The sequence below is a fragment of the Crotalus tigris genome, unplaced genomic scaffold (assembly GCF_016545835.1).
Source record: "Crotalus tigris isolate CLP2741 ecotype Arizona unplaced genomic scaffold, ASM1654583v1 scf7180000019173.45859301935:6455823, whole genome shotgun sequence".
NCBI lineage: Eukaryota > Metazoa > Chordata > Lepidosauria > Squamata > Viperidae > Crotalus > Crotalus tigris.
Genome location: NW_024097414.1, coordinates 1,085,934 through 1,113,614, shown reverse-complemented (window position 1 = coordinate 1,113,614; position 27,681 = coordinate 1,085,934). Strand labels below are relative to the sequence as shown.

General features: G+C 43.0%; 3 protein-coding genes across 13 annotated transcripts; 1 reads left to right on the top strand and 2 right to left on the bottom strand.

Annotated features, from left to right (window-relative positions):
- Positions 1-4,823: 4,823 nt before the first annotated feature.
- MRPS34 (mitochondrial ribosomal protein S34) lies at positions 4,824-8,298 on the bottom strand. 3 transcript variants are annotated; one of them, XM_039360445.1, is made up of 4 exons: positions 8,162-8,298; positions 7,079-7,402; positions 6,158-6,200; positions 4,824-5,762 (listed from the first exon to the last, which is right to left on the bottom strand). In XM_039360445.1, exons 2-4 carry the CDS (start codon positions 7,394-7,396, stop codon positions 5,485-5,487), a joined length of 639 nt encoding a protein of 212 aa, XP_039216379.1. In that variant the 5' UTR covers positions 7,397-7,402; positions 8,162-8,298; the 3' UTR covers positions 4,824-5,484. The 3 variants fall into 3 exon arrangements, with proteins under 3 accessions (XP_039216379.1, XP_039216377.1, XP_039216378.1); XM_039360443.1 differs by lacking the exon at positions 8,162-8,298 and adding an exon at positions 7,959-8,155; XM_039360444.1 differs by lacking the exon at positions 8,162-8,298 and adding an exon at positions 8,000-8,155.
- Positions 8,299-8,401: 103 nt separating this feature from the next.
- On the top strand, positions 8,402-16,364 carry EME2 (essential meiotic structure-specific endonuclease subunit 2). Of its 6 annotated transcripts, none has more exons than XM_039360436.1 (9): positions 8,402-8,571; positions 9,467-9,805; positions 10,449-10,585; positions 11,526-11,618; positions 12,494-12,618; positions 13,558-13,663; positions 13,946-14,061; positions 14,575-14,764; positions 16,061-16,364. In XM_039360436.1, the coding sequence occupies exons 2-9, from the start codon at positions 9,526-9,528 to the stop codon at positions 16,229-16,231; spliced, it is 1,218 nt and encodes a 405-aa protein (XP_039216370.1). In that variant the 5' UTR covers positions 8,402-8,571; positions 9,467-9,525; the 3' UTR covers positions 16,232-16,364. The 6 variants fall into 6 exon arrangements, with proteins under 6 accessions (XP_039216370.1, XP_039216367.1, XP_039216372.1 ...); XM_039360433.1 differs by having other exon boundaries at positions 8,681-9,805; XM_039360435.1 differs by having other exon boundaries at positions 8,415-9,060.
- Positions 16,365-16,746: 382 nt separating this feature from the next.
- On the bottom strand, positions 16,747-27,598 carry SPSB3 (splA/ryanodine receptor domain and SOCS box containing 3). Of its 4 annotated transcripts, none has more exons than XM_039360440.1 (7): positions 27,444-27,598; positions 22,908-23,056; positions 21,480-21,660; positions 20,897-21,084; positions 19,644-19,746; positions 19,071-19,196; positions 16,747-18,194 (listed from the first exon to the last, which is right to left on the bottom strand). In XM_039360440.1, the coding sequence occupies exons 2-7, from the start codon at positions 23,034-23,036 to the stop codon at positions 17,827-17,829; spliced, it is 1,095 nt and encodes a 364-aa protein (XP_039216374.1). In that variant the 5' UTR covers positions 23,037-23,056; positions 27,444-27,598; the 3' UTR covers positions 16,747-17,826. The 4 variants fall into 4 exon arrangements, with proteins under 4 accessions (XP_039216374.1, XP_039216373.1, XP_039216376.1 ...); XM_039360439.1 differs by lacking the exon at positions 27,444-27,598 and adding an exon at positions 27,267-27,436; XM_039360442.1 differs by lacking the exon at positions 27,444-27,598 and adding an exon at positions 27,267-27,436 and having other exon boundaries at positions 21,480-21,657.
- Between the last annotated feature and the right edge of the window lie 83 nt (positions 27,599-27,681).

Sequence of the window (27,681 nt, the reverse complement as noted above, 5' to 3'; positions counted from 1 at the left end):
CCATTCAAAGTTACAATGGCACTGAAAAAAGTGACTTATGACCATTTTTCACACTTATGACCGTTGCAGCCTCCCCATGATCACGTGATCAAAATGCAGACGTTTGGCAACCGACTCATATTTATGACGGTCGCAGTGTCCTGGGATCTTGTGATTCCCTTTTGCGACTTTCTGAGGAGCCAAGTCAGTGAGGAAGCCAGATCCACTTAACCACCATGTTACTAACTTAACAACTGCAGTGATTCACTTAATAACTGTGGTAAGAAAGGTCGTAAAATGGAGCAAATTTCACTTAAAATGTTTTACTTAGCAACACAAATTTTGGGGTCAATTGTGGTTGTAAATCAAGGACTACCTGTGTATAATGTTACAAGATTGTTCTTGTTTCTAATGGACTTGTTGGTCTTTTTCCTAGTTTTTGGGTTGTAGGCTGTACCGTTGGGTCCTAGATAACCTACGCCCATTGAAAATGTGATTTCCTTGGTTTTCATAGAATCATAAACTGGAAAGGGATCTCAGAGGTCATGTAGCAGTCCAATCTCTTGCTCAGTGCAGGATCTGTAAAGTATTTAGAGAAATGGCCTGTTCTGTTGACAACTAATGAAGGGGAACACGCCATCCAACGAAGCAATCTATTCCGCTGGTTGACAGGTGTCATCACCTGGAAATTTCTCCCCCGTCTCTAATCTGAATTTATTTCTCTATGGTTTCATCTTGGTATGTTGTCTGAATGAGACACTGTGGTTTGTGAACTGGTTTCTGGCTCAAATGCAATCAATGGTGACTTGCTGAAAAGCTATTAAGTAGCAAATTATGGTTTGGGATATCTTATAAACATAGCCCAAATATGCTGCTTGGCCTAGCTTGCTAGGTTAAGCCAGCCAATCATGGTTTGTTAAATAATCTATTCATTAGCTCTCATTGGGTTAATCTGATCAATTATTAATTCAATCAATCAATCAATCAGAGCCGGAAGGGACCTTGGAGGTCTTCTAGTCCAACCCCCTGCTCAAGCAGGACCCTATACCATTTCAGACAAGTGACGGTCCAGTCTCTTCTTTAAAACCTGCATGACGACATATAATAGGAATTGCATAATATTGTTATCGATATTCAGCATTCATCACCAAATATCAAGGGCTGTGTACTATGTTGCAGCTGTCACATCTAGGCTGCAAGAAAACAGGAAGCCACTAGATGGCAGTGGAGGGTTCAGGTCTTCAGAATCTCTTTGCTGCCATCTAACAGTTGCTATGATATGTGCGGGTATAAATTCAAGTCTCTCTCGTTCAAATTTCCTTTGTTAAATCAATAAAAAAATGTTTGGTTCATTGCCCATAGGGAAGTTGTGCTATTAACGCCGCTGTGTAAAATTTCACTCCATTTCTACAGCATATCGATGCCCTCCAATCGGTGGGGGAAGACAGCCTTGCCAGTTTAATATATTTCAAGATGTGCTGATAAGGATAAGGATTACTATTATTTCCATCTAAAACAAAATCTCTTCTTTGGGGAATTTTTTTTTCTTTCTTGGCAGTGTTTGTCGTCCTCTGAGTACCAGGGGAATTGAAAGAAGGGGAAGGTGCAGCAGGATTGAAAAGCTTGGCATCAAAAGCAGACAAACTGCAGAGTTCTTGCATATTCAACGCAGCACTCTGCCAGCCCTAAAGAGCCTGTAAGGAGTTGTAATTTGCAGAGCACTTGACACGACATTAATTCATTAACCCTCCAGACAGGCTTCACAAAGGAATTAAAGTATTTTGTTCGCTTTTGATAAGCAGCTGAAGGAAGGGGAAGGGGGGAAAGAAAGAAAGAAAAAAGGTTTGCCAAAAATCAAAGAATGGCCAGTTACAAATGTGTTTAATTATGATACCAGCAAAGAAAGAGGCTTTAACACTCACACACACACACACACAAAGTCCATAGGGAAACAGAATATTCCTCCTTACGCCTGTACAAGGAATCCTCAACTTACGACAACTGAGACCACGATTTTCCTTGCTAAACACGATTGTTACGTTGAGTCATGTTCAGTTTTATGACCTACATTTGCTACTGTAGAGTTAAATGAATCACTGCAGTTGTTAAGCGAATCTTGGGGTTGTTCAGCAAATCTGGCTTCTCCCATTGACTTTGCTGATCAGAAGCCGGCTGGGATGGTCGCAAACGGTGATCACATGATCCTGGGACGCTGCAACAGTCGTTAAGTACAGACTGTGGGGATGCTGTGATGGTCGTAAGTATGAGAAACAGTTGGAAGTCACTTTTTTCAGTGCCGTTGTAACTTTACACTTTACAATGGCTTGGTAAGGCCACCCTTGGAATACTGCATCCAGTTTTGCTCACCGCGATGTAAAAAAAGATGTTGAGACTCTAAAAAGAGTGCAGAGAAGAGCCACAAAGATGATCAGGGGACTGGAGGCTAAAGGAAAGGCTGCTGGAATTGGGTATGTCTAGTTTCATGAAGAGAAGGACGAGGGGGAACATGATAGCAGTGTTCCAATATCCAAGGGGCTGCCACAAAGAAGAGGGAGTCAAGCTATTTTCCAAGGCGCCTGAAGGCAGGACAAGAAAGAATGGATGGAAACTAAGCAAGGAGAGAAGCAACCTAGAACTAAGGAGAAACTTCCTGACAGTTAGAACAATTAACCAGTGGAACAACCTGCCTCCTGAAGCGGTGAATGCTCCAACACTGGAAGTTTTTAAGAAGAGACTGGATAGCCATTTGTCTGAAATGGTATAGGGTTTCCTGCCTGAGCAGGGGGTTGGACTAGATGACCTCCAAGGTCCCTTCCAACATTATTATTATTATTATATTTGAATGGGCACTAAAAAAAGAAATGGTTGCAAATTGAGGACGACCTGATTATAATTTTTCCAAAGCTCAGTTGGATCCAAAAAACTTGCTTGCCCGAAGATTTCTCCATTTTAAACAGTGTTGTACTCAGGATCCAGTCTGGGTCGGTCACCGGGACCAGAGATGGAATCTTACGAGCTTTCGGATTGTGTTGTACTCAGTTAACCCAATTTTCTTGGTGTACGTGTCACACCACCTTTTTAAATTTCAAACCAAGCCAGTTTTGCAACGGGGTGAATAACGGCAAAGAGTAATTCCCATTGTTGTCTTTCATTGTGTAAAATGATTGTGGTGGCGCGCCTCGGCTCTAATAGGATATAAACAAGCAGGGCGATTAGCAAAGTCAATCACACCGCCTAAAATTCCAGTCGCAGGTTTCAAATTAATACAAAAATGTTTTTTTTTAATTGTCAGGCTGCCGAGTTTTCGTACCAAATTACTTTCTCATTGGAGAAAATTAAACCTCCTAACAGGGGAGACGGTTGACAGAATGTTAAAGAGGCTTGATAGAATGTGTGCATTGTACTAAGCGGCAAAGCAGCATTATATTTAACACTGATACGCAGATTCAAAATACGGTGTCATTTTTCACACTCCTTCTGCTGCTTTCAAGCCTAAATCTTAAACCACTCATACTTAATCCAGATGAAAAGCTTCAGAGGATATTGAGGGGGGACTAAGGAACCAGAGGCTCTCCAAAGCTTAGATTTCAGCACCCATCATCCTTGGACATAATGGCAGGAGCTACTGGCCACTAAAATCCAATTATCTCCAGGCCACAGAATCTAAAAGACTGGTCTATATTCCCGGGAGGTTCAGGAAGGAAGTTTATTTCTATATTTATTTAAGAAAATTGGAATGGCCACCTGCTCAAGCTCTGGGCAGCTTAAAAAAAAACCCCCAATGTACAGATAATCTCCGACTTACGACAGTTCATTTAGTGGCTGTTCAAAATTACAACGGCACTGGAAAAAGTGACTTATGAGGGCTTTTCACACTGATGACCACTGCAGCATCCCTAATGGTCACATGAAGAAAATTCGAACCCTTGGCAACTGGCTCATATTTATGACATGTCCTGGGGTCATGTGATCACCTTCTAAGTCAATGGGGAAGCTACGTTATTTAACAACCGTGTTATTAACGTGCCTATGGCAGGGATTCATTTAACAACGGTGGCAAAACGGTTGTAAAATGAAGCAAAACTCACTTAACTGCCTTGCTCAGCAACAGAAATTTTGGGCTTCGTTATGATCGTAAGTTGAGGATTTTGCACTTCAAAATTGTTTATTTTATCAGCCACAAAAAAAAAAGAAAAAGAAAAAATGAACAATCTGTCCTGGTTTCTAAGATGAAAAAGCTCTTCAAAGCTTCTGGTTGGTTCAGGATCTGTTTTCTCCCAGAAGAATCAACTCTTCCGCAATTCAGTAATGGAAAGTTAATTGTATAAAATTAGAAAAAAAGAATTGGATACAGCTGAATAGATAACATCAAGGTTATCGTCAAAAACAACAACAACCAAAAGCACAAGACATTATTGGCTTTTCAGGGGAACCCCTGTTATTATGCAGATGAGGGGTCCATCAACGTCAACCCCTCCCCTCTTTGCTGATTGTTTTGCCCTTAAAATGAAATTAAATTGCACATTAAAAAGAAAACCAAAGACGGTCAGTTATTAATTTTGGAAAAGAAGTTTCATCAACATTTCCAGTGGGTGCCACTGTAAGAGCTAGCAAGAGTCCCATGGCTTTCTATTTGATTACTTTCTAAGGGGCGGTGATCTTACTGTTATGTGCTCTGGGGTAAAGAGCGGAGGCATTTAGAAACACTAATACATACATGAAACACACATGTAAAAAACTTAGTGATGCTGCAGTGCAATGTTGGCCAAGGAAATCCTCCCATTCAGGAGTGACACCGTTTCTCCACCAATCCAGTTCATAGTGTGCGTCTGTTTCAGAGGACAGCGATTTTAACATTTTTTTATTCATTTGTATCCTACTTTTATTATTTTTACAAATAACTCAAGGCAGCAAACATACCTAATACTCCTTTGTCCTCTTCTTTTCCCCATAACAACCCCGTTTCATTTCACCAATACATTTGAAAATGCAGGAAAAAACAATGCCACATCATAAAGAAGAGAGTGAGGCTGTTGTTGTTGTTGTTTTTTTAAATGGCATTCAGTAACACAACAGCACATTTTAAGGTTGTGACTGGATTCAGGAGAGGAAGATGGTGCCGTGCTAGGACAGAGATTGATCTCCGTTCCAATCCGTTATTTTAATTAGGACTCTCTTTAATTTATATTGCCTCATTATTAAAACAAATAGATTGATGCCCTGTGCTCTCCTCGGACCTGATCAGGTAGCCACAAGAAACACAGGAATGGGAAATAAAAACAAATCTAAAAAACAAGACAGGATAATTGGGGAAATGTCAATGGAAGATTTCAGTAGCAAAATTATCTTATAATTTTACTGGTGGGGTTTTTTTTTTCCCCAGCCTCAGTGACAGGATCGTATTTCCCAAAAACACCTCAGTGCAAGGCAGAATAAGAAAGTTGAGCTGTGTGATCACACCTGAGAAGGTAACAAACCAAGTGCCATTTCGAAGTCCTCAAGTCTTCAGACCGGGGTCCCTTCAGCTTGGTTTCCGGGGGACGCGTTTAGGAGGTGAACAGCTGGCTCTAAGTCAAGCAATGGTTCTTCCGTTGATTTACCTTCTTTCTGCCTCTGCGCAAGGATCATGGCCCGCAGCAGCGGGGGATAGAGGACATAGCGGATTTTTTCTTCTTCCACGGGAGGGGTAAATTTCTTAAAGGCTTCCTCCTCATGTTTGGGTACCATGCGCCAGTCGTGGTACATTACTTTGTCTATTTCTTTCTCTTCGTTTTCGGGCTTGCCTAAGAAGCAATTGAGAAGAGGAAGAGAGAGGTCCTGATAAATGCAGGCAAGTCTTGCCAGGATGGAACACGCGGTGAAAAGACAGATCTGAAAGCATAGACTGCATGCGGTTGGTTTTACTTGGATTATGTTTCTGAAATTATGTTTCTTTACATAATGCACAATGCCACACGATTTGACTGTACATTTTTATATATAAATGCATAAAGAATTCTTTTTTGTTCAGAGTTGGGGGGGAGTTGATACATCAGGAGAATCAAATTAGGCATTTCTTAATTTTTGATCCCCCGAGCCCAAAAGATTTGCTCTCTCTCTCTCTCTCTCTCATGAAACCTCGTCCTTGCTAAAGGCTTCATCATGAAATCTTCATCCATAAAAGCAAATCTTCCCTTACCTCTAAATGTCAAATATCCCCAGGCCTTCCCATGTTCCATTTTCTGTAAGAAAGAACATCAAATGATTATAGTCCATTCAAGATGAAGGGAAGAGGGAGTGTCTGAATTTAAACCAAAACTAAAAGTCGATTTTCAAGAAATTCCAACCCAATTAAGGTTGTTAAATGAGGATTGTGCCTGCCCTTTGAAACATCTTGAAGCTCCAAACCTCCTTGCCTTTTGTAAGAGCTTAAAAGAACTGGCTCTGCCTGTTGGCCTGGGGTTCCAACTAAGGATTTTCACATTGGATGCGGTCGACAGATTTACAACAGATCCCACCCCCTCCTCTTCTCATCCTACTCCCTTACTCCCCATCTTGTTAGCGAGGTTGATTTTATTTATATCATCAGGTTGTGTACAGTTTCATCTTTTAATATTGTAAGCCGACCCGAGTTATCTTATTATAAGATGGGCAGCTAATGAATTTTACAAATAAAAATAAAGTGAATGAATAAACAACTTGTTTACAGGTAGTTCTCGATATACATCCATAACTGAGCCCAAAATTTATGTTGCTAAATGAGACATTTGTTAAGTGAGTTTTGCCCCATTTTAAGGTTTTTTTTTGCCATCTTCGTTAAGTGAATCTGGCTTCACCCTTGACTTTGCTTGTCAGAAGGTCCCAAAAGATTGATCACATGATCCCGGGACACTGCGACCCCGTCATAAATATGAACCAGTTGCCAAGCATCTGAATTTTGATCACATAACCATGGGGGAGGGATGCTGTGATGGTCGCAAGTGTGAAAAACAGTCATAAATCACTTTATTCAGTGCTGTTGTAACTTTGAACAGTCACCAAACTAATTGCTGTAAGTCGAGGACTCCCTGTTCTAGGATGCCTGAATTTTCCCCTTTCTCCAGCCAGTGGAAACACTCACCTCAGCTGTATAATCCAGTTTTACTTTAGTAATGACCCAATAGCAAGGCTCATCGTATTCCCATATCCAGGATTTGCGTGTGACCATCCTGCCGATACCGAAGAGGTGCAAGCGGGAGAGCAGCATAAAAAGCCGGTTCTCATTCCTCACATCTTCCCAGGCCAGCACAGGGAGGCGCTTGCCTGTGAAGGCCCGGGTCATCTTTTCGTAGTCCACCTCATAACGCTGGGAGTCACGAGGTCGATTTTTTAAAGCCCAGTATTCGCGGATTTTCTTGGCCTTGGCTGCAATCGGGCGATATCCCTTGTAACGACCCATCGCTGCCTATGGAATGATAACACAGGATTGTTAAGCCATTCTAATGCTACAAACGAATTTTGATTTAAAATCAGCCCTGGGCAGGTGCCTGCAGTTCTGTTAGCATTTACCAGTTTTAGACAAATCCCGGCATTATTCTATTAACACACCCAATGTCGCCAAAGCATTGCCTTCGTTTCCTTCCAGAAGTTTAAATTAGAACACAGAATAATAACAGGGCTGGAAGGGACCATGGAGATCTTCTAGTCCAACCCCCTGCTCAAGCAGGGGACCCTATAAATGGGCAAATGGTTGTCCAGGGAAAGCTTGAGTCTCTCTCCCCCTCCCCCTCCCTCCATCCCTCCCTTTCTTCCTCCCTCTCTCCATCCCTCCCTCTCTCCCTTCCTCCTTCTCCCCATCCGTCTCTCTTCCTCCCTCCCTCTCTCCATCCCTCCCTCTCTCCCTTCCTCCTTCTCTCCATCCGTCTCTCTTCCTCCCTCCCTCTCTCTCTCCATCCCTCCCTCTCTCTCCCCGTCCCTCCGTCTCTCTCTCTCTCTCTCTCTCTCTCTCTCCCTAAGCCTACCTCGCAGGGTTATTGTTGGGTAGACCAAAGAAGTCCTGCACCTTAACAAACCCGGCTCCTTTTAGCAGCCCTGGGCTTCCTTCTCTCGCTCCTGATTCCCCGGCGACTCAAAGGCACCGCTCCGACCAAGGGCGGCCCCGCTCCCTAAATCCTCCCCCGAGCCACACTTCCGCCCCTCTTCGGCCTTTGCTTGAATCCCAAACCTTCGCAGAAGCTCCGGCAGGGATGGTGCAACCTCATATGACGCCCGGCGAAGAACACTTCCGCCCCGGCATTTTTTTTTTTTTTTGAATAGTCTCAAATTCAGCCGAGGCTGGTCCGTCCCTATAAATCATCCGGCCGCCCACGAATAGTCGCTCTTGTTGCTTCCGGCCTTAGGTTGTTAGACGCTCAGGAAAGAAGGGAGGTCCGTCGCTATAAACGATCCGGCAGGCAACACTTCCGCTGCTTTCCTAAAGGGATTTTCATTTTATTTATTTTTTTTCAAAAGACGATCCCGATGACTCCTCCGAGCTGCTTTGCTTCTTCTCTTCGCTTTCCTCCTCCTCGTGTTTGGCGGCTGTTTTTCCTCTTCGGCGAAATGGTCCTTTTGTCACGCTCCGAGTAGCAAAAGGTTGCTTGAAAAGCCTTTTCTCAATCATTGAGACCAGGATAGATGGAGGGATACGTGTGCCTAGAAACTGCCTTTGCTAGTGAAATGCATCGTCTTATTTCACTTCCAGGGTTGGAAATGCTGTAGCGGGTACGCCCGAGGGGCACTCTGGACGTGTGGCTTCCTTGCTGCCTTTTATCTCCCCCACCCCGCCCCTTCCCCGAGCGATGACCTACAATATTTTCTACCTTGGTCCTGCTCAAGCGACCCAGATAAAACACTTGATCAACTGTTGCTGCATTGATGGAAATGCCTAGTGGTGGGGAAAAACTTTGCTCAACTGGAGGGCATAAGCAAAAATTTCCAAGTGTAGAGACTTCAGATTCTATAAATAAGCTGGCTTCTATTTACAGTATTTGTATCCACAGGATCCAAATTGTGTGAGAGAGAGAGCTCTTTGAGTAGGACTTGGTTTGAAAAAAAAACTTTCTGTTAATGAAAGGAAATCAGGTGAGCCTGTCTTTCTGATCAAATTGAGTGTGTTGACTGGTAGCCAACATTTAATTAGGGTACTTGAAGAGTGGCTTGGCAATGACCATAGCCTGTTTATATTGAGGAGAACGTAGATTCTTATCTTGATTACACATGGGAGCTTTCCTGCAAGTTTCCTTAAATGCCCAGCTTTTGATAGTTTTACATAGCTGCGATTCTGTGACTGCTGCTGATTTCCTTAACATTTTCAGTTGAAAATATAGACTAGCAAGAGGGTAAACTTAAACCATGGAGGGAAAAAAGAGTGTTGCTCTTGATGAAAACTGCCAGTTTGTTAAAAGAGCGATCACATGGGAAATCTCTGATTCTGAGGAAGGCAGTGATGTTGAACCAGAATCCTCAACTGTTTTTGCTAATTATTCAGATGTTGACAAGGAGGGCTGCTCAGACAAACAAAAATTAGAGCCCTGCCCAGTGGCACTGATGGAGGCAAAAGCAGTACCTTTGCTTACACCGTTGACACAAATAGTATCCTGTAATTCAACGCCAGAGAGAAAGAAGAAAAAGCAGTCGCTGGAAAAAAGCAAGATGGCCCAGATAAAAACAGAAGAAAAACAGAAGAGCTTGCACAAAAAAGAAGAGAAAATGAGGATAAAACAGCAGATTGCAGCTGAGAAACAGAGACAAAAGGAAGCAGCATCTGCCTTAAAATTCCTTCGGCCTGATCAGTGCATGAAGCAAATGATTGTCTGTGTGGATTCAGGTAGTTTGTTTACATTGCATGATTATTCATTTCCACTTTTGGTTTGGTATTATTAGTGCCTTTACATCAGTCCCTGCAGTTTTCTTGGCAAGATTTCAGAAGAAAACCCAGCTAGAGTCCTAAGGCAGGACTAAACTTAAAACGCTTTCATTTCTAGCCCAGTACCTTTAACCACTACACCCAAATGGCACTTTTCTTGACAAGAGTTTTGGGAGCAATTAGCCATTGCCTCCTTACTAGGGTGAAGAAAATGACCAGGCCCAAATCATTCATCTGGCTTTGTGCCTAAGGTGGGACCAGAACTCAGTCTTCAATGCCTTAAAGCAGGGCTCCCCAACCCCCGGTCTGTGGACCAGTACTGGGCCACGGCATGTCAGCAACCGGTCCACACAAACAAAGCCCCATCCGTGGGATGCAGGCAGCTCACAAAACCACGCACCCTCCAGTCCACAGAAAAACCTTTCCACGGAACCGGTCCCTGGTTCCCAAAGGTTTGGCGACCTCTGCCTTAAAGACGACACCAACCTATCCATTTTGTGCCTGTATTTTACCGAGAGGGAATTAGGGGGAAAGATTTTGGCATAGTACTATGCTGTAGATTTTACATGGCATCAAAAGATCATTTGTTATCCTTCCTCTTCAGGTCTTCTAGAGCACCTTGGTTCTGATAACTTGCTGGAAGTTTTGGACTCTTTGGACTGTAAATACTATATTGAAAGTCAGAGAATTCCACATAGCATAACCTGGAAGAGAAAAATATTCAGCAGGACGCCTAATTCAGTAAGCATCTGAATCAAAACTCCATTGATAGCCAAAGAAACAACATCGTGTGTGTCTCTGTGTGTGTTACAACTGATTCCTTACTCTGCTCATCTGCTTTTCAGTCCTTCAAGGTTTGCATTCATTTAGGGTTGCTTCTGCATCACATCAAAGGGAGTTGGCCCAGCTCCAATAAACACATTATTGTTGATGCGCTTTGAAGGAAAATCCAGCAACATATTTCATATAGAATGGATTTCTCTATTGGAAGTGGAGGACAGCCATGTGCAAAGTGCTTCTCTGTGGCCTATATGGATTACTGCTGATTCATTAACCTGTTTTGCCATAGCTGCTAAATTCCAGCTCAGAGATTAATAGAAGAAACCGACACAAAGCAGTCAAGGAAGATAGTAGTAGCTACAACGAGAGTCCAGACTCAGTCTCTGTTGGGCTTGGCTCACTTACGCCATATTTGTTCCCTAATGGATGTGTCAGCTATGAAACTCATTGATTTTGATAGTTCTGTGGCTGTTCAATTAATAAATCAGTCTGACTTGCCAAACTTCCTAGTATTTAAAGCCCATATATTTAAAACCTAGGTTTACCTACTACAGGTTATGATTTGCGGGAGGCAAGGGCAGTCAACTTTTATCAGAACCTTTTTTTATCATTGATTCCGTTATTGCTATAAATGGGCGACATCTTTAGACTCTTGCACTAAAAACTGGGATGTGAGCTAGTCTATGACCGTGAATTTTAAAACAATTTGAAATCCACGAGAGTAGATAAGAGAATACAAGCATGAGGTGAATGAAGACTAAACTAAGAGCACTTTCAGGATCTCTTCTGTTTCAGTAAACCACCGTTGGGAGCGGATGCTGGGTGTAGTAAGTTCTTAGTTTGAGCTAGCAAAACTATTCTTTTTTTCTCTTCTGGCAAAAGATTAACTTTATTTCTGCAGGATGGTTGTCAAGAAGAGACTGCAGTGGAAAAGGAGGTCCTGTTAGTGATGCAGCCTTCATATTTCCTCAGACAACTGTCATCATCGGTGCAGGTGCTGTACAATACCCTTAATTTGTGAATATGAATCTAAATGGCGTAAGCTTTCCTTCCCAGTTGCTTAACTGTCCTCTTTTGCTCCATTTTTACTGGCCCCCTTTGCCCCGATTCTCTGCTTGTTATGCCTTACATGACAAGAAGGATGAGGAGAGAAGATGATGGTGTGTTTCAGAGTTTTATCTTATTTCCAAACACCCAGGGAGATGAAGCTTAATAATTGAGAGGAAATGCAATAGAAAGCTAGATTGACAGCAGGCAGAATCCAAGAGGACAGTACTGGAATCACTAAGCAAAAAAAAAGGTGAGCAGGGAAAAAAGGTGAGCCAAGACATATGATGGAAAAAAGTATGGTAATTTTATTTCTCACATTTAAAAAAAAATGTACACTGCATAGACTCAGCCAGGAGAGTAAAAGGGTTCCCCTGCTCTGCCTCAGTTTACTGTTCAAATTTGTAAGTGAGATATAATAGGTACTGGCGTACTATAGTTGCACCTGGAAATAGAACACAAGTATATTCAACTGACTGATGAAAGATAGCCAAGTGGTGGGTATTAATACAAAGGAAGATGGTTCAAATTACAAACAATTATGACAGTATTTATGCTGAGAGGAACCAATTTTGAAAAGAATCCATCACAATAATCCAACCTCAAAAGGCACACCAGGGGAGGTTCATGCCATTGATAACCATTGGTAAAATGACTCTAATGCACTTACCTGGGAGTTTAATGTTGTCTTTTCCACCTAAGAAAACTAATGCAAACCCATTTGAGGTTGGAACTCCTTCACCGGTGGAATACAAAATAGTTTTTAAATTCATATGTAAAAGTGGATGATTTTTTTATTCTAAAATCTTGTTCTAATTTTAGAATGCAAATCCTGATAGCCAGCAGAGTGCTCCAGATCTTACTCATCTGTGTCCCTTTCACAATTTGGAAGATCCTTCTATAGTATCTTACAGCGTGGTTGTCATCGGACTAGACACCTACCAATGGTACATGGGATTGGAAGGGCTGTCTTGAGTTGTGGGTCCCAAAGAGCAACACGTTCTCACGGTGTTCTTGACATACAGAATTGCAGGTCTTCGTTGTTGACCCTTACATTTGTTTCATGACAATCTTGGGTTTTTTATACTGCAGATTTCCAACAAATAATGGAAACAGATAGTATAAACATGCTATCCCCCCACTTAACTGGGGAAAATTAATTCAAAAGGTATTGTGTAAACACAGTCTTGCTTGTGCTTTTTCACTTAAGGCTATTTGAGGCAGGGAAGTAGTTAAGTCTAGCTCTGGGCTTCGGATTCTGCGATTTCAGCCATATAGCCGGCTTTCTGGTTAAAGGATAAACTGGTACTAAATACAGAACAAACTCAAATACTGACAGGAAGACTCAAGTGCACCACGTCTCCCGATTCTGTTACCTTCTTCCGGATGTTAATTTAGCTTTCCAGTCTTTTTTATAATGCTGGGATTTCCTGGCTGCATCCTTTCCAAGTATTAACCAATCTAATCCTGCTTAGCATTTTCAAGCTCATGTAAGATTCTTAGGAAGCAGCAGCAACACTTCTAACAACGAAAGGCAGTAAGACAAGTTCATTCTTTACTATCAACTGCCTCGGTGGTTTTTAAATTAACATACTTTCCTTGCATGCAAGTTTCCAAGCTACAGTAGCTCGACAAAAATAATTTTAGGTCTTCGACTCAGTCTTGACTCTTGGTGATTGAACAAGTCCTTGCTCTTTTCTTAGTAAGAATTTTGGAAGTGGTTTCATGCTGCCTTCTTCCCAGGATGGAAAAAGAGACTGGGCTAAAATTAGCCAGCTGGCTTTGTGCCTAAGACAGAACTAGTCTTCTGGGTTCTAGCTTGGTACCTTTAACCATTGTACCAAAATATTAATTCTCGAATTGTGGTTCTCCTCTGAACTGCCTAGGTATAACCAGAATCGTCAGCTTCCGCAAGAACTGATCACTGGACTGGAGAATGCAACATTGCAACTTGGTCCAGAACAGTCCATGACACGGCATCAAATTGAGGAGGTAAACATAACGATGACTTTATCAACCACAACAAAGGGGTCCATTCCCTCGGGGGCATCCGGGTTATCACTCTCATTCCTTGCCTGATTTAATTTACACCCCTACACCACATCAAGGATAATACAGCAAAAACACTAAAATAGGAATTACCAGTTCATCATTGCTGAACCTTAGCCGAGATGGATGGGAAGAGTGTTGAACCCCAGAACTTCACCCGGTATGCAGAAAGCCAAATATATTTTTTTTTCTTCTTGTTTGAGTCTCTACAACTTTCTCCTGCAGGCTCTGGTGGTGTTGCAACTCCGGGGTAACATACACGTCTTATTCCTGGAAACATGGCAGGAATTGGCCCAGCATGTTTCTGCAGTGACCAGAGCTGTAGCACAGCGTCCCTATAAGTGAGTGTCAGTTGTCGTGTTGCCTTGGCAAAGCTTTGGAGCCGTGAAGTAGGAACCAAAAGACTATCCCACAATCCTTTCATTAAAAAAAAAACATTAACCTGTAAATAAGGTTTTTGTGTGACTTTGTCTTTGCAGGACCAAAGATAATACAATGAGATTCTTTAAAAAACATTTAGCGTTATACTGGTACAGCTGCTTGATTTACGTTGTACTGTATTCAGAACAAGTCACAAAGTATGCTTTTGCATGTTTTGTTCCGCTTCGCTTGCAACAGTTAGTCTTGCGTGGTCCGTGGATAGTATTTACTTCGCGTTAAACAGTATTTTGGCAGGGAACATTCTGAGCCCCAAATGGTCCCAGCCCAATCTTAGGAATGGGACGTTCTGACCAGCACGGAAACAGTCAAGACTCAAGACAACCCTCGGAACAGGTTACTATGAGGTCAGTTCAGGCATTTTAAGCCAAAATGGTAACCTGTGTATAACCTGTACGTAACGGTTTCTTCGACAGGAAACATCAGGAAAAGCAGCTTTTCTCCTTCTGCGCCAAAGGCAAGTGGGCTAGTGGTGTGCATATTAGCAAGGGCGGGAAAGGGCTCCAGGAGACCTGGCTGAAACAGATCCAGCAGTTCAATCGAGTCAGTCCAGCCATGGCAGCAGCCATTGCCCAAGCCTTCCCTTCGCCAAGTCTGCTGCTACAGGTCAGTTCGTTCCACCAGTCGCTTTGTCTTGGCGGTAGAGAGGGGAAATCAAGGGAGGCGATTCTCAAGAATAGGGGCCAGGTTTCTGTTGTCTCAGCGTAGGGTTAAGTAGACTGCAAGCAAAAGGCACGGAGACATCAGCGAAGAGGAAAATCATACTGGTGGGACGTTTACTCAGATGTTGCAGTCGAGAATTACTATGGAGGCTGGATAAGGGACTCCTAATAACCTTCATTCCATTCTCCCTCCATATTTCTCTGATTATTCCAAGCCTGTTGAGTTCTCCTGGGTGAAGAAGCATTTCTGGGCTAGGGTTTTTTTTTCCCCCCTGCCTCTAAATCAGTGGTTCTCAACCTTTTTAATGCCACGACCCCCAACCGGTCATAAGTCGAGGACTACACAACCGGTCGTAAGTCGAGGACTACACAACCGGTTGTAAGTCGAGGACTTTCCCTGCCGGTGCCGCCCCCTGCGCCGGCCGAAGCGTAGCTGGCAAGCGGCAGAGATGGCGCAGGCCGACCACCAGCTGGGCCACCAGCTGGCCCAGCCCAAGGGAGGTAAGGCACCCGCCGGGCCCCACGCGCACCAACCCTCCCTGTGCCCGCCGGCCTCCCACCTCCCACCCCTGGCCCTCTTTTACTTACATTTTTAGTAGTTGCTCAGCAGGGTGGGGTGGAAACTTCCAGACAGCTCACCTTCGCTGCAGACAACTTGCAGCACCGTTTGCAGAATGGGACTTTTGGCGGGTTCAGCAGGGCAAAGACAGCCTGGACAATTCCTATTGGCTTTCAAAAGCCAATAGAATAAAAGGGAGTAGCACAGCTAAGGAAAAGGGGAAAAAAATGACGGACTGCGTTGTTTGACGACCCCCGTGAAATGGTTGTTCGACCCCAAATGGGGTCCCGGCCCACAGGTTGAGAACCACTGCTGTAAATACTGTTTCCCTGGCTTTGCTTCCTGTTAGCTATGGGGGTTCTGTTTACCTAAGGATCCTCCTTAAGGAAACAAACTGTAGATTAGATCTCTAATAAGAGAAGCTGTAATTGAACTGATTGGTTCCACTGGACTCTGCCTAATCTTTTAACCCAAAGCCAAAGGCTTGTTAGCGATGCCCCAGATCTGTTCTTCTAGTAGCAAACCAGGCTAGCTGTCCCATCATTTTTGCTATCAAGCACTAGACAATGGTTTTAAAACGAAGCTAGGGAGAAAGGGGGTTAACACTGAAATAACTCAAGCAGGCAGAAACTAGATTACCAGATATACATGGCGATTGGGTATCCTTCCTTTTTTTTCCAGGCCTACCAAGAATGCAATACAGATGCAGACAGACAACTTCTCCTAAGCAACCTCCAGATCAGGACCGAGGACAATAAAACAGAGAGACGGATTGGCCCAGACCTATCTCGCCGGGTCTACCTTTTCATGGTATCTACAAACCCAGAGCTTGTCCTAGATTTAAGCTGTTGAAGCACCTTATGCTGTTCTAACCACCGGGTCATGGCTCCTTAGCCTTATAGCTTCCTGCCAAAGCTGTAGGATTTATTGCAGAAATTGAGTTTGGCAAAATCAATAAATGTCTTTGTGCACAAATGCGATCAAATGAGATTCTCTTGACTGTTTTTTTTAAAAGTCTCCATTCTTCTGCTGAATAATTTATTTTACGCTATTATTACATATCATGTTTGAATTTGTAAAGACATCCTTGGCATATTTTTGGGGGTTCATATATTAAACCATAATGTAGCATGGTGGCAATATTTCTGAGAGAACCTAGCTTGTGTGTAAAAGGGCTAATGGTTATTTTAGCTGCAGAAAACATTATATATAAAAAAGGAACACCTAATCCCTTATTATAGTGCAACCCTAATCTCAGTTAAATAATCAATTCCACTGAAACTAAAGCTCAGTGCTGCTTTCATTTAATCAGACGATAACAAGGGAGTTGGGAGTCTGTTATACTGCCAAATCACACAATGGTTAAATTCGGAAATTAATAATGGTTTATTACAAAATGATGCAGCTTTGTTCCCTTCATACACCTCCTTTCACAATGAACCACACTTCGTCATGCGCAGGAGAAACCGAAGGGAACGTAATTGCCCTTGTGCTTATCCATACATTAAAAATATCAAAGAGAGCCTTTTCTGGCTCCCCTCAGAGCTGTTAAGTAAAACAGGGAAAAACCATAACCAATACTGGCTTTGAAACTGCAAAATGCCCCGCCAGTACACATCGTTGCAGTTCCTTTTTATGACAAAAATCGAAGAACGAATTGGAATATTTAAATACACATGGGATGGGAATACCTCTAAAGAAGTAGATTATGGCTAGCTGTGGAAGGAAATGCAGGATTCAAGATCCAAAAGAAAGGGTGGCGGGGGGGGGACATCCACCGCTGAAGTTCATTCACATAATTCCAACTACTAGCCTGGCATTGTCTGACTCCCAATAATGAAGAATTAGGGAACCTGATTAGAATTACCTTAGATGAGAGGGACAGTTAGGTTGATGGACTAGCCTATCATCACGGGAACAAAGTCTGTATATATTTTAATTCGTCTGGGTATAGTTCAATACAAGAGAAGTAATAGACATGCAAAGCAAGTGGAAGAGGTACAGGGCTCACGATACCCCTTACGCTGTCAATGTTCTTCTCTTCTGGATGTTCATCAAGGGCCGAAGCACTGACGATCGAGGAGAACCATTTGGCTTTGGATAGCCTGCTCCGCTCCAAAACACGGGCGCCATCTACTGCAATTCACCTAGCACACGTGGTAGCTTCTTAGGTTTCCTTTCGCTTCAGGAAGGATATCTGATCGGTACACTGGGCTGCCGAACAACCTGTCCCAGAAATCTTGGCAAAGCAGAGTTGATGACCCGCTGGCTAGGTGGTAGAATAACGTCGTGGAAATTGCTTGTCTCTTAATGGTAGGTTGAAATGGGCTTTAGTGTTCAAACAGGGAACAATCAGGAAGGTAAACGTCACTCGGTAACACGGGGGGGGGGAGACAGCTCATCCTTCACGACGACAACACCGTCTTTTGAAATTGGGGGGGGGGGAATTAAGTCCTCCACCTGCATCTCTTCCGATGACGCGCCTCAGCGTCTGAGCCGCAAGAGCTGTCTGAATCGCTCCCTGAGGAGGTAGAGGAAGAGGGGGAGGGGGAGGAGGAGGACTGGAGGGAGCCACAGTTCATGCTCAACACCCAGCCCAACCTGTTATGCAAAATCTGCTTGAGTCCTGGAGGGAGGGGGAGAACCTTTAGCGTGTCCACGTAGTCGGGAAGCAGCTGGCGGAGACGGTAACAGCAGAGGTACTGCAGAGAGGTGGGGGTGGCACAGGAGCGGATGATCTTCATGCTACTTTTGGCTGCCGTTGAACACACCATGGGGTACACTCTCTTGTTCTGGAGCTTGGTGGCAGCCACACCTGAGTCGAAAGATCAGCAAGGAGGTCCCAGGTTAACACGCAGGTGTGGGATGGGGGAAAAAGAGACAACACAGAGACTATCTGGGGGTAAAGTTTGCACCACCTTTCTTCCTTAGCGTTTCTACGATGGGATCTTTCACTTTAGGCCACAAATACATTACAGACTGCTCTTTAGAAGGCCAGATCCTGAAGCTGAAACTCAAGTACTTTGGCCACCTAAGGAGAAGGAAGGACTCACTGGAGAAGAGCCTGATGCTGGGAAAGATGGGGGGCAATAGAAGAAGGGGACGACAGAGAAGGAGGTGGCTGGATGGAGTCACTGAAGCAGGAGGCGTGAGCTTCAAGGGACTCCAGAAGATGGCAGAGGACAGGAAGGCCTGGAGGAACATCGTCCATGGGGTCACGATGGATGGGACATGACTTTGCAACTAACAACAACATTACAGCTGCTTGGTTCTGTTGTCCTTTTCTCTGGACCCAATAATGAAAAGTGACCAGGCACAGTTTTTTTAGTCTTCTGAGGAAATTGTACAAGTGCGGTATCTGAGCAGCTGACATAAATTATTTTACATAGGTACAAAATCTTATTTGCTTCATCTCCAGCAGAGACACCTTCCCTCAACCAATCAATTAAACTGATTTATTGTAGGATTATACTCTTCTATTTTACTCTACATTATGCTGTGCCAGGATAGTTTTCAACAGGTAGATAGATGGTCCTTTCCAGATAGATGTACCTCAAGATGCCATCTTTCCCCTATTAAAATAAACAAGTCTATGACTCTGGAATGGGAACCAATCAACTGCCTTTTAAAAATCTTCCCATAAATTTTATCTATATATTTCCCACATTTCATCTGGCCTCTTCCACCTTACCTATACATTTCCTGTTTTTGAAAAAGGTTAAAGTTCCATGCCATGTGTCCAGATGCACCCCAATGATGGAGCCCTGTCCAAACCTTGTCGAAAAATTGTTCCGTTCCCCCTTGTGCTGGAGGAGTCCTACAGAGAAAGGGACATTTGCAATTATAACCTTGTAGGTTTCTAATTTCTGCAAAGGTAAAAAGGACCTTATAGAGTTCATCTAACTCTGTTTAAGATAGTTTGTAATGCAAGAGGCAAAACAATATTCTCACCAGATATTATCTGCTTACCTAAAGTCTTAGCAAAGTCTAAGATCTTCTAAAACAATCCATTTCCTTTCAACATTATTAATGTTTCACCAAAATAGTTTCCCCCAAAATGTTTAGCCATTGATCTCTGTACATGTCAGAAAATGCTCTCTAACATTAACTAAAGAATATTTCCAAATCAACTATTACAAAGGGACAGTTAGATCCACACAAAACTTCAGGAAAAAAACAGTTCTTATATTCAGGCATACCTGCAAAAATTCACATGTAAGTTACAAATCTAGATATAAATAAATAAAACCTTTGCTGCTATTACCCGTATAGGAAAGACCCCAGCTGTCTTCATCTTTTCCCAACAGACTACAGAATGTGTGACGGAATTTATCCAGGTTCACATCTGATGTTCCAATTCCCACCATCTAGAGGGCGTGGGATGGAAGGAAGAAACACAAAAGTGATCATTAACCAGAGTCAAATATAAGTAGTCCTTATTTAATAACCATGCATTCAGTGACCGCTGAAAGTTAAGGCAGCACTAAATCAGGAGTTAGAAGCATGGCACATCCTTATAGTCACATGATCGTAATTGGGGTGTTTGGCACTTGGACACAATTACAATAGTCACAGGAGCCCAAGGTCCTGTGATCACTATTTCTATCTTTCACAGCCGATTTCCAAGCAGCAATGTCAGTGGGAAAGCCAGAAGGAAGTCACAAGTCAAAGTCACGTGATATCATAATGAATAACCCACGGTGATTCACCTAATGAGTGCACCTGCAACTGACAAACTGTTATTGTAAGTTGGGCACTGTCATGTATTATTTCGCATGCTATACAAGCCCAATTTCTGGAGGTTTAAAAATCACGATCTATGGCTACGTGCCTTATAGGAAGCAGGTTTATTTAGTGATTTAATCCAGTACTATTGTGTTCTAAGACATATTTATCCTCTGTTTTTTTTAGCTAGAAATGCCAAATCTTCCATATACTAAAAAGGCTCCATTCAATTATTCTCTTCCCACAACAGTGTCACATCCAGAAAGCAAAGACACTATATGGAAAAACTGTGAGGACTCTAGTTGAGACTGTCACAAGGACAACAGCCTGAATGTTACTGTATACTGTGTACACAGTCCGTGTGTATATAAGCGGTTTCTTCACAGAAACTTTCAGTTCACACAAATGTAGCATAATTACCTCCTACCAGTAAAATCCAGTCCCTGCCCTTCTCCTATACTGGCACCATTTCAATGCTATCTGGTGCTTATGCCAGCAAGACAGTGGCCTTGTTGATACTTGACCATCCTCTGTGAAATCTGACTGCATTTTTTTTTTAAAAGAAAAAAGAAAAATTGGATACAAACTTTTGGGAGCTGGAGGAGCAAAATAGATCTTAAAAAAAAATAATAAAGACAACAATTAGTGCTACTACTACTAGCCATAATGTACTGGATGTAAATGTTGCCCAACTCCCAGTGACAGAAAGCATTGAAATGTAATTACTGACGAATCTTATTGGATTTTTTAAAAAATATTTTATTTTTTATTTTCAGGTATTATCCAACATACCATGTCAGTGCCATAGACAGGTGAGGTCATCTTGATTTCCCAGAAGTGCTGGCCCTCTGCTAGCTCCTTGTTCCCCCGGATGGCAGCGGTCCCACAACTGTAATCCATGTGGAAATTTACCTTACGATTGTCACAGGTCAAAAGAGTATTTGCTGATTTGTTCAATTCATCCCATACCCAGTCAAAATCTTTGAAGAGAAAGACAGGGAGATAAAAGTGATGTGAATGGGGAACACTTCAAATCATTTCACCTCAAGTTGTGTCAATTTTCCCTTAGCTGAAGAATACAATAGTTCAGTGTTTTTCAAATGCAGCCACTTTAAAGAGGTGTGGACTTCAACCCCCAGAATTCTCCCATACATCTTAAAGTGGCCAAGTTTGAAAAACAGTGATTTAGTGGCTAAAATTATAACTATATTCCTGGATATTCCACAGTACATATTATAGCAAAAACGGGAGATTTCTATTCCCCCAAAATGTTCTCCTGTGCATGTGTGTCTCTTTCAGAATATATACTCATACGCCTATAGCTAAGCTGAGACTGAAATGATCAACAAGAGAAGGAATACAGGATCTTTCTCACAATCATCTTCCTCTCCACACTGGCAATCTTTCATCCGATGAGCCATGTGGAAGCTAGAGCAATATGGAGTTTCGTTCTGGTTCTCGCAGTTGCAGTAAGATTCTCCTGTCACAGGTATGGCTGTGGGTATGGAAGGCAACTGAGAAGGAAATTCTGACTCTGAATCAGAGTCGCTGTGCTGCTGGAGAAAGAAAAAAGAATGGTTACCTTTTCCTCTCATTCTAAGAAAACATTTAGCAACAACAGGTGTCCCTGAGAAACGTTTAAGGTCCATGTGGTCTGGATGTCACGTAGCCCTATGCTTATGTCCTAAAGTCCATATGTCTTTAATTTTTAAACAATCTTTCTGACTAGGATCAAACTAAATCCTGCCAAACTCAAGGTAATTGGCCTTAATGAACTCCAGGATTAAGCATGGAGTTAATTGCAACATAAATATTTGATTCTATGCAGATTGGGCTAAAGAAGTGTTAAACACACAAAGATCGATGTTTGATAACCAAGCATATAAAACAGTCATAGCACTGGGTCTTGCTTATAATAGTTTTTAAAAATAGGGTTTAATCATTGTTACCTTTTCTAAATTAAAGAAAAAAGTAGAAGATATACTTCTCACGTTATTTTTTCCAGGACAACTGTTAGAGCACCAGACAAATATTTCACTCAAGCTGCCTTTGTACTAGTTACATTAAGGCATAATTCTAAAAAAAGTTGACTTTGTGCCTGATCATTTACTCTATCAGCAAGAGCAACTTGTTTCCTTCCATGGCTTGTATAAATTTAAAGCTTTTTCCATTTAAAAAAAAAAACTCTCATTGTTTATTCAAAAGGAAGAAGCCATGAATCCCAATGAGGATGGTTTTGTTAATAAGCCATAAAAGGACCTTCCTGTTCTAGTTAGCTGCTTCCATTGTTTAAAAAAAGGTAAAAAGTAACCAAAGAGGAGGGGGGGGGAAGAGCAACAAAACCAGCAATTTAGTATCTCAGGTAAGAAGTAGGTGCAGTATAAAACATTAAAACTTTTTTAGGTTTGATTCAATTCCAACCTAGTTATCAACTAAGGGTACGCAGAGATCCATATTCAAAAGAAAACGTGATTTAAGGCAAAAGAAGTTGCATATTTTTCCAGGCTCACATAGGTGAAGCATGAGTCCAAAACCTGTGTGTTGAAGTTAACGTATCCCTGGCAGGCATTACGTGTGCATTGACATGCCTTCTAAGCACTGCGTATGGTCTCTGAATTCAGTTCACTGGATCAACGTCCACTATGTCACAATTTACAACCATTTATCGATGCAGAGAAGACCACCTGACAATGCATGCTGGAAAATCTTGAGTTATATCATGAGAATCTCACAAAAGTGCCTCAAGTGTCCGAGGGGATATTACATCTGAGGCAGTCCTGCAAGAAAACAAATGGTACTTCACCTGCCCATCAGTGTCAGATGACCAGCCAGGCGTCCCAGAAGCCGTTGTTAAAGTCCGTGAATCCGATTCTCGGCGTACCCCACTCAGAACGTATCGCCAAGCTCTGCTATTGCGCATGCGTCGCGCCATGGCCTCTTTGGAGAGGTAATCTGGAAAGCATAGCAAAATCTTACTCACAATGCCCTCTTCAAATTAATTAGTTCAACATACATTTTTTTTCCTTCATACAAACATTACATATTAAGGTATATTTTGTGCCGAGAGAGAAGATATAGTAAACTATATACATAGGAAATCTCCACTTATCAGCTAGTGCCAATTTTATTACCGTAGACCAGTGGTGGTGAACCTATGGCACGCCGTGCCAGAAGCGGCACTCAGAGCCCTCTCTGTGGGCACGCACACCATTGCCCCAGCCCCGCCTCCCCCTGTGGCCCTTCCTCACCAGGGCCTTCCTCTCCTGGAGGAAAGTCACCCCCTGGCGCGGCCCGCATGGAGCAGCACAGCCACGGACATGGTAGCTGGGCAATGGGGACAAGACTCTGCCCTCACACCCTGTTGCGCACAGATGATGCTGCACGGCACAGGTGGAGGGCATGGCTGCTATGGCGCTGCAGGGCCACTTGGGCAATCTGAGGCGGGCCATGGAGGTGGTGGGTGGCCCTGCGGGCAGGTGAGGTGGAGGCGTTTTTTGGGCACTCAGTCTCTAAAAGGTTTGCCATCACTGCCCTAGACTTTGAGAAACTTGCATTCCATCACAAAAAAGGATAGGAAATATGACAGTAAATAATCTTTGGCCAAGACAAATGAGATCAAAACCAACCAGAACAGAACAAAGGCTAGAATACTGATTTTGTTTCCAAACAGGTTTGAAATAACCCACAATGTTTAAAGTCAATTCTCAGATTTTTTTTTTCTTCCAACAAAATTCTCCTTCAGTAGAAGACAAGCAATCAGTTATACAAAAGCAGGAAATGAGACAGCTGCTCTTAAATAAGACTGAAGTACTTATTAAGGACATTGGATCAATCACTGAGTTCAATCACTGTTTAGTAAGCAGGGAAATGACCATGTGTACTTCCTGCATATGGATAATATCCAGCTTATTACAATATTCTCCCATTTATTTCAGAGCTCAATCAATCCAACTCAAAAAATTTCAAAGCAATTTATGAATCTTTTTTCTAATCTCAGTCCATAGTAGTAGGGATATGGATCAGCAGATAACAGCTACCCTAACCATTCCCGGAGTGTGTCAAAATGCTCCCATAACTTACCAATTTTCACATGTTTTCTAGGACTCCTCACTTCCAGCCATTTCACAATGATTAGCAGAGAGAGACTTAAACATTACTTGAGCTAATGAGTACTCAATACTTAATGCTCCCAGATCTGCCTAACTCAAGCATCATATAATGAACAGCAAACTATAATGTAATTAAAGTGACTCAAATCAGTGATCCAATAAATTCTGCTAGACAACTCAACAACTGAGCTGGCCTGAGAGAAGATTACTGCAAACAATATAGTGTATGTAAAAGCAGTAGTTAAAAACTAGGGCGGGATAAAGTGACCAAACAGAAAATGAGCTAAACACAAACAACTAATCGCAATCTAAGTATACTAAAGCACATTCAAAGCATCAATTGTTTAATATTTGAATCAGCTAGTTCCAAAGCTGCCTTTCACTGTAAGAAAACTTATATTATCAAAAGGAAAAAAGCTTGAATATGAATGGAGAAAGAAAAAGATATAAGAATAATTCTGATAATTCTAAAATTGATATTTCAGGCTATCTAGATTTATAATCTAGTCTAGCTGGCATGTCTTCACAATGTCAAAAAATAGTGATCAACCTTAGTGAAGACAGCAAAAGGTCTCCGTCCTACACAATGTTTAGCATCACAGAACAAACAAAATCTATTACAGATATGGATAGTTTCCCTCTTAAGTATTTCAAAACAGAAAAAAATGCCTTAGTATCTTTTTTTTAATATCTCACCCTCAAGAAGAGTGCATACCACTCCTTCCTCCAATTTTTTCCCATAACAATGTTGGGTGATAAGCTGGGTGAGAGTCTTTCAGAGCTTCTGTGTTTTGGAGCTGAACAGATGTACAGCATATTTCCTTTGATAAGCACATTTGCATTTCTGGAACCATGAACAATGACTTCCATATGCAAACAAATGCAAAAGAATAGATATCAGCCAGGCTTCAATATATTTGCTGCAAAAAACATAGTCACCACCAACTGTAAACAAAATTTCTGTTTGCAAAATATGGGCTTTTTGTTTATTTTAGTCCTCACTTGAAAGGCATTTTTTTTTCAATTTGTTTCAAACCCAGGGATAGATAGCATCCTTGTAAACTGAAAGCAGAATATGAAATAGCTTTAACTGTGAAAATATGAAAACAAGAATCAAGCATATATCTAACCCTGGAAGTTCTTAAGAAGGGATTGGACAACCATTTGTCTGAAATGGTATGAGGTTTCCTGCTTGAGCACGGGGTTGGACTAGAAGACCTCCAAGGTCCCTTCCAACTCTTTTATTCTGTTATTCTATTTCCAAAGAAAATTATCAACTCAAACTACCAAAGAAAATTATCATGCTCCATACCATCTCCAATCCCACGTTTTCCAAAATCTTGGAAAGGAACATTGAGATTCAGAATCCTAACAGCCTTTTCCTCCCTCATTCCTTGCCAAGTCCAAATTATCCATGAAAAAAAATCATTTCCAAGGGGGGACTTTGGGCTTCTGTGCCCAACTTTTTATTAAAATCCACATGTTCTGTTGAAGCAGACTAATAAAGACCATCGCGTAAATAATAATAATGATAATAACAGCTGATTGATATCACTGTACCAGGAGATGCCAAAGTCAAAAAAAAAGAACTGGAAAAAATTATGAAATATCGCAACCTGGCCATCAAAACTGCGCGATTATGGATGAAACGTGTAACCCATTATCAGGGCACTGAGAACTATGTCTAAAAACTTTGCAAAATACATCAAGAAACTGCAGCTTCCTGTCATAACTCCAGCAATATTATAAAAAACTGTGCTACTGGGAACATCTTATATTTTAAGGAGGTACCTGGTTGACACCTAGGATGCTGGTAGCAACCCTGTCAACTATCAGCGCCAACCAATTTGAATGTTCAGTTGACTGAGGTTCATGTCTAATGAATAAAAGATGATGATAATAATAATAATGATGATGTTGAAAGGGACCTTGGAGGTCATCTAGTCCAACCCTCTGCTCAGGCAGGAAAAGAGTACAGAGAAGAGCAACAAAGGTGATCGGGGACTGGAGACTAAAACACATAAAGAACGGTTGCTGGAATTGGGTATATCTAGTTTAACGGAGAAAAGGACAAGGGGGGACATGATAGCAGGGTTCCAATCTCTCAAGGTCTGCCCCAAAGAAGAGGGAGTCAAGCTATTTTCCAAGGCGCCTGAAGGCAGGACAAGAAGCAACGGATGGAAACTAATCAAGGAGAGAAGTAACCTGGAACTAAGGAGAAACTGCCTGACAGTTAGAACAATTAACCAGTGGATGCTCTAACACTGGAGGTTTTTAAGAAGAGACCGGACAGCCATTTGTCTTAAAAACCTTAAAATAACTTTAGGTTAGCATTTCAATGCACTTTTCCAAGGCGGGGAGGGTGCAGCTGCCCCTTTCGTGTTATACAGCTAATCTAAGCAGGTAGGGGACGACTTAAGACTTAGACTAACTTTATTGTCCCTTTAAATACACACTAACCGCCATACAGCAAAATGACATTTCGTTGCACGCAGCTGGCAAAGGGTCTCCCCCCCCCTCCAATATACAGGACCCAAAACAACCTGCATATACCCACATATATTCTGTGACACAGAGAAGCCACACCGCCTAGTCAGGATGGAAGAGCCGCCTCCGATAAATAAAACTGCGGCGACTGTCCGAGAGAACGAGGCGTGGTAACACCCCAAGGAGGAAGAAGGCAGGCGGGGAAGCGTTAAGCAGAGAGAGGAGGAAACGAGGCCAATGCAGGTCACAGAGGATTAGGCGGCTTCAGGAAGGGCGTCCTCCCGCCCGACGGCAACGGGTTTCAATTACGGGGAGAGGCGCGGGCCCTCCGGGGCTGCCCGAGAAGGCAACGCGCAGGCCGCCCTTCCTTCCTTCCTTCCCCCTTTACGGGGGCAGAAGACGCCCCATCGGCGGGGGAGGAGGGAAGAGCTCGGGGTACTGGACTCCGGGGGGGGGGGAATTCTCTACCCAGCATCCCTTGCGGGAATTCCCAGCAAGCTTTGCGAAAGGCGCTAGAAACGCTTTACTGTTAATCGGAAGATCGGTAGGCCGCAGGCCCCGTTTACCTCACGGGGGCGCGCCCGCCGGCCTCGTTTCTCCGAGGACGACTCTTCCCGCCGGCGTTCCCTGATTCCCCGGGACCTCCGCCCGGGCTCCCGCCTTGCCTTTCCTTCCCGCCGGCGCGTCACCCCCAAATCCAGGCGACGCGGCCTCTCCACTCCCTCCGCCTCCACACCGCCTACCTGCGTCATCGCGCTGCTTTCGCCCCGCCCCTTCTCGCGCGAGGAAGGGGCGGAGCCGCCCTCTCGCTCTCCTCCCATTGGGCACGTCCCTCGCGAGAGGCTCCCACGTCCCGCTTCCATGTGGGGAGGGGCGTCGTTGCTCAGTCTCGCTCCTCCCCTCCCCCGGCCGCAAGAGGAAGGCTCGCGCGCGCGCGAGAGAGAGACGCTCGCCTCTCGGGTTCTCATTGGCTTTCCCAGC

What these genes read in the sequence shown, in the direction of transcription:
- MRPS34 (XM_039360445.1), bottom strand. Translation starts at nt 7,396, where the DNA reads ATGGGTCGTTACAAGGGATATCGCCCGATTGCAGCCAAGGCCAAGAAA. An exon ending in AACTGGATTATACAGCTGAG is followed by an intron (nt 6,201 to 7,078) that starts GTGAGTGTTTCC and finishes TCTTTCTTACAG; the next exon opens with AAAATGGAACATGGGAAGGC. An exon ending in GGGATATTTGACATTTAGAG is followed by an intron (nt 5,763 to 6,157) that starts GTAAGGGAAGAT and finishes ATTGCTTCTTAG; the next exon opens with GCAAGCCCGAAAACGAAGAG.
- EME2 (XM_039360433.1), top strand. Translation starts at nt 9,331, where the DNA reads ATGGAGGGAAAAAAGAGTGTTGCTCTTGATGAAAACTGCCAGTTTGTT. An exon ending in GGACTAGACACCTACCAATG is followed by an intron (nt 12,619 to 13,557) that starts GTACATGGGATT and finishes TGAACTGCCTAG; the next exon opens with GTATAACCAGAATCGTCAGC. An exon ending in CACGGCATCAAATTGAGGAG is followed by an intron (nt 13,664 to 13,945) that starts GTAAACATAACG and finishes TTTCTCCTGCAG; the next exon opens with GCTCTGGTGGTGTTGCAACT.
- SPSB3 (XM_039360440.1), bottom strand. Translation starts at nt 23,036, where the DNA reads ATGGCGCGACGCATGCGCAATAGCAGAGCTTGGCGATACGTTCTGAGT. An exon ending in CTGTCTATGGCACTGACATG is followed by an intron (nt 19,747 to 20,896) that starts GTATGTTGGATA and finishes CACGCCCTCTAG; the next exon opens with ATGGTGGGAATTGGAACATC. An exon ending in CTGGGGTCTTTCCTATACGG is followed by an intron (nt 19,197 to 19,643) that starts GTAATAGCAGCA and finishes CTTTCTCTGTAG; the next exon opens with GACTCCTCCAGCACAAGGGG.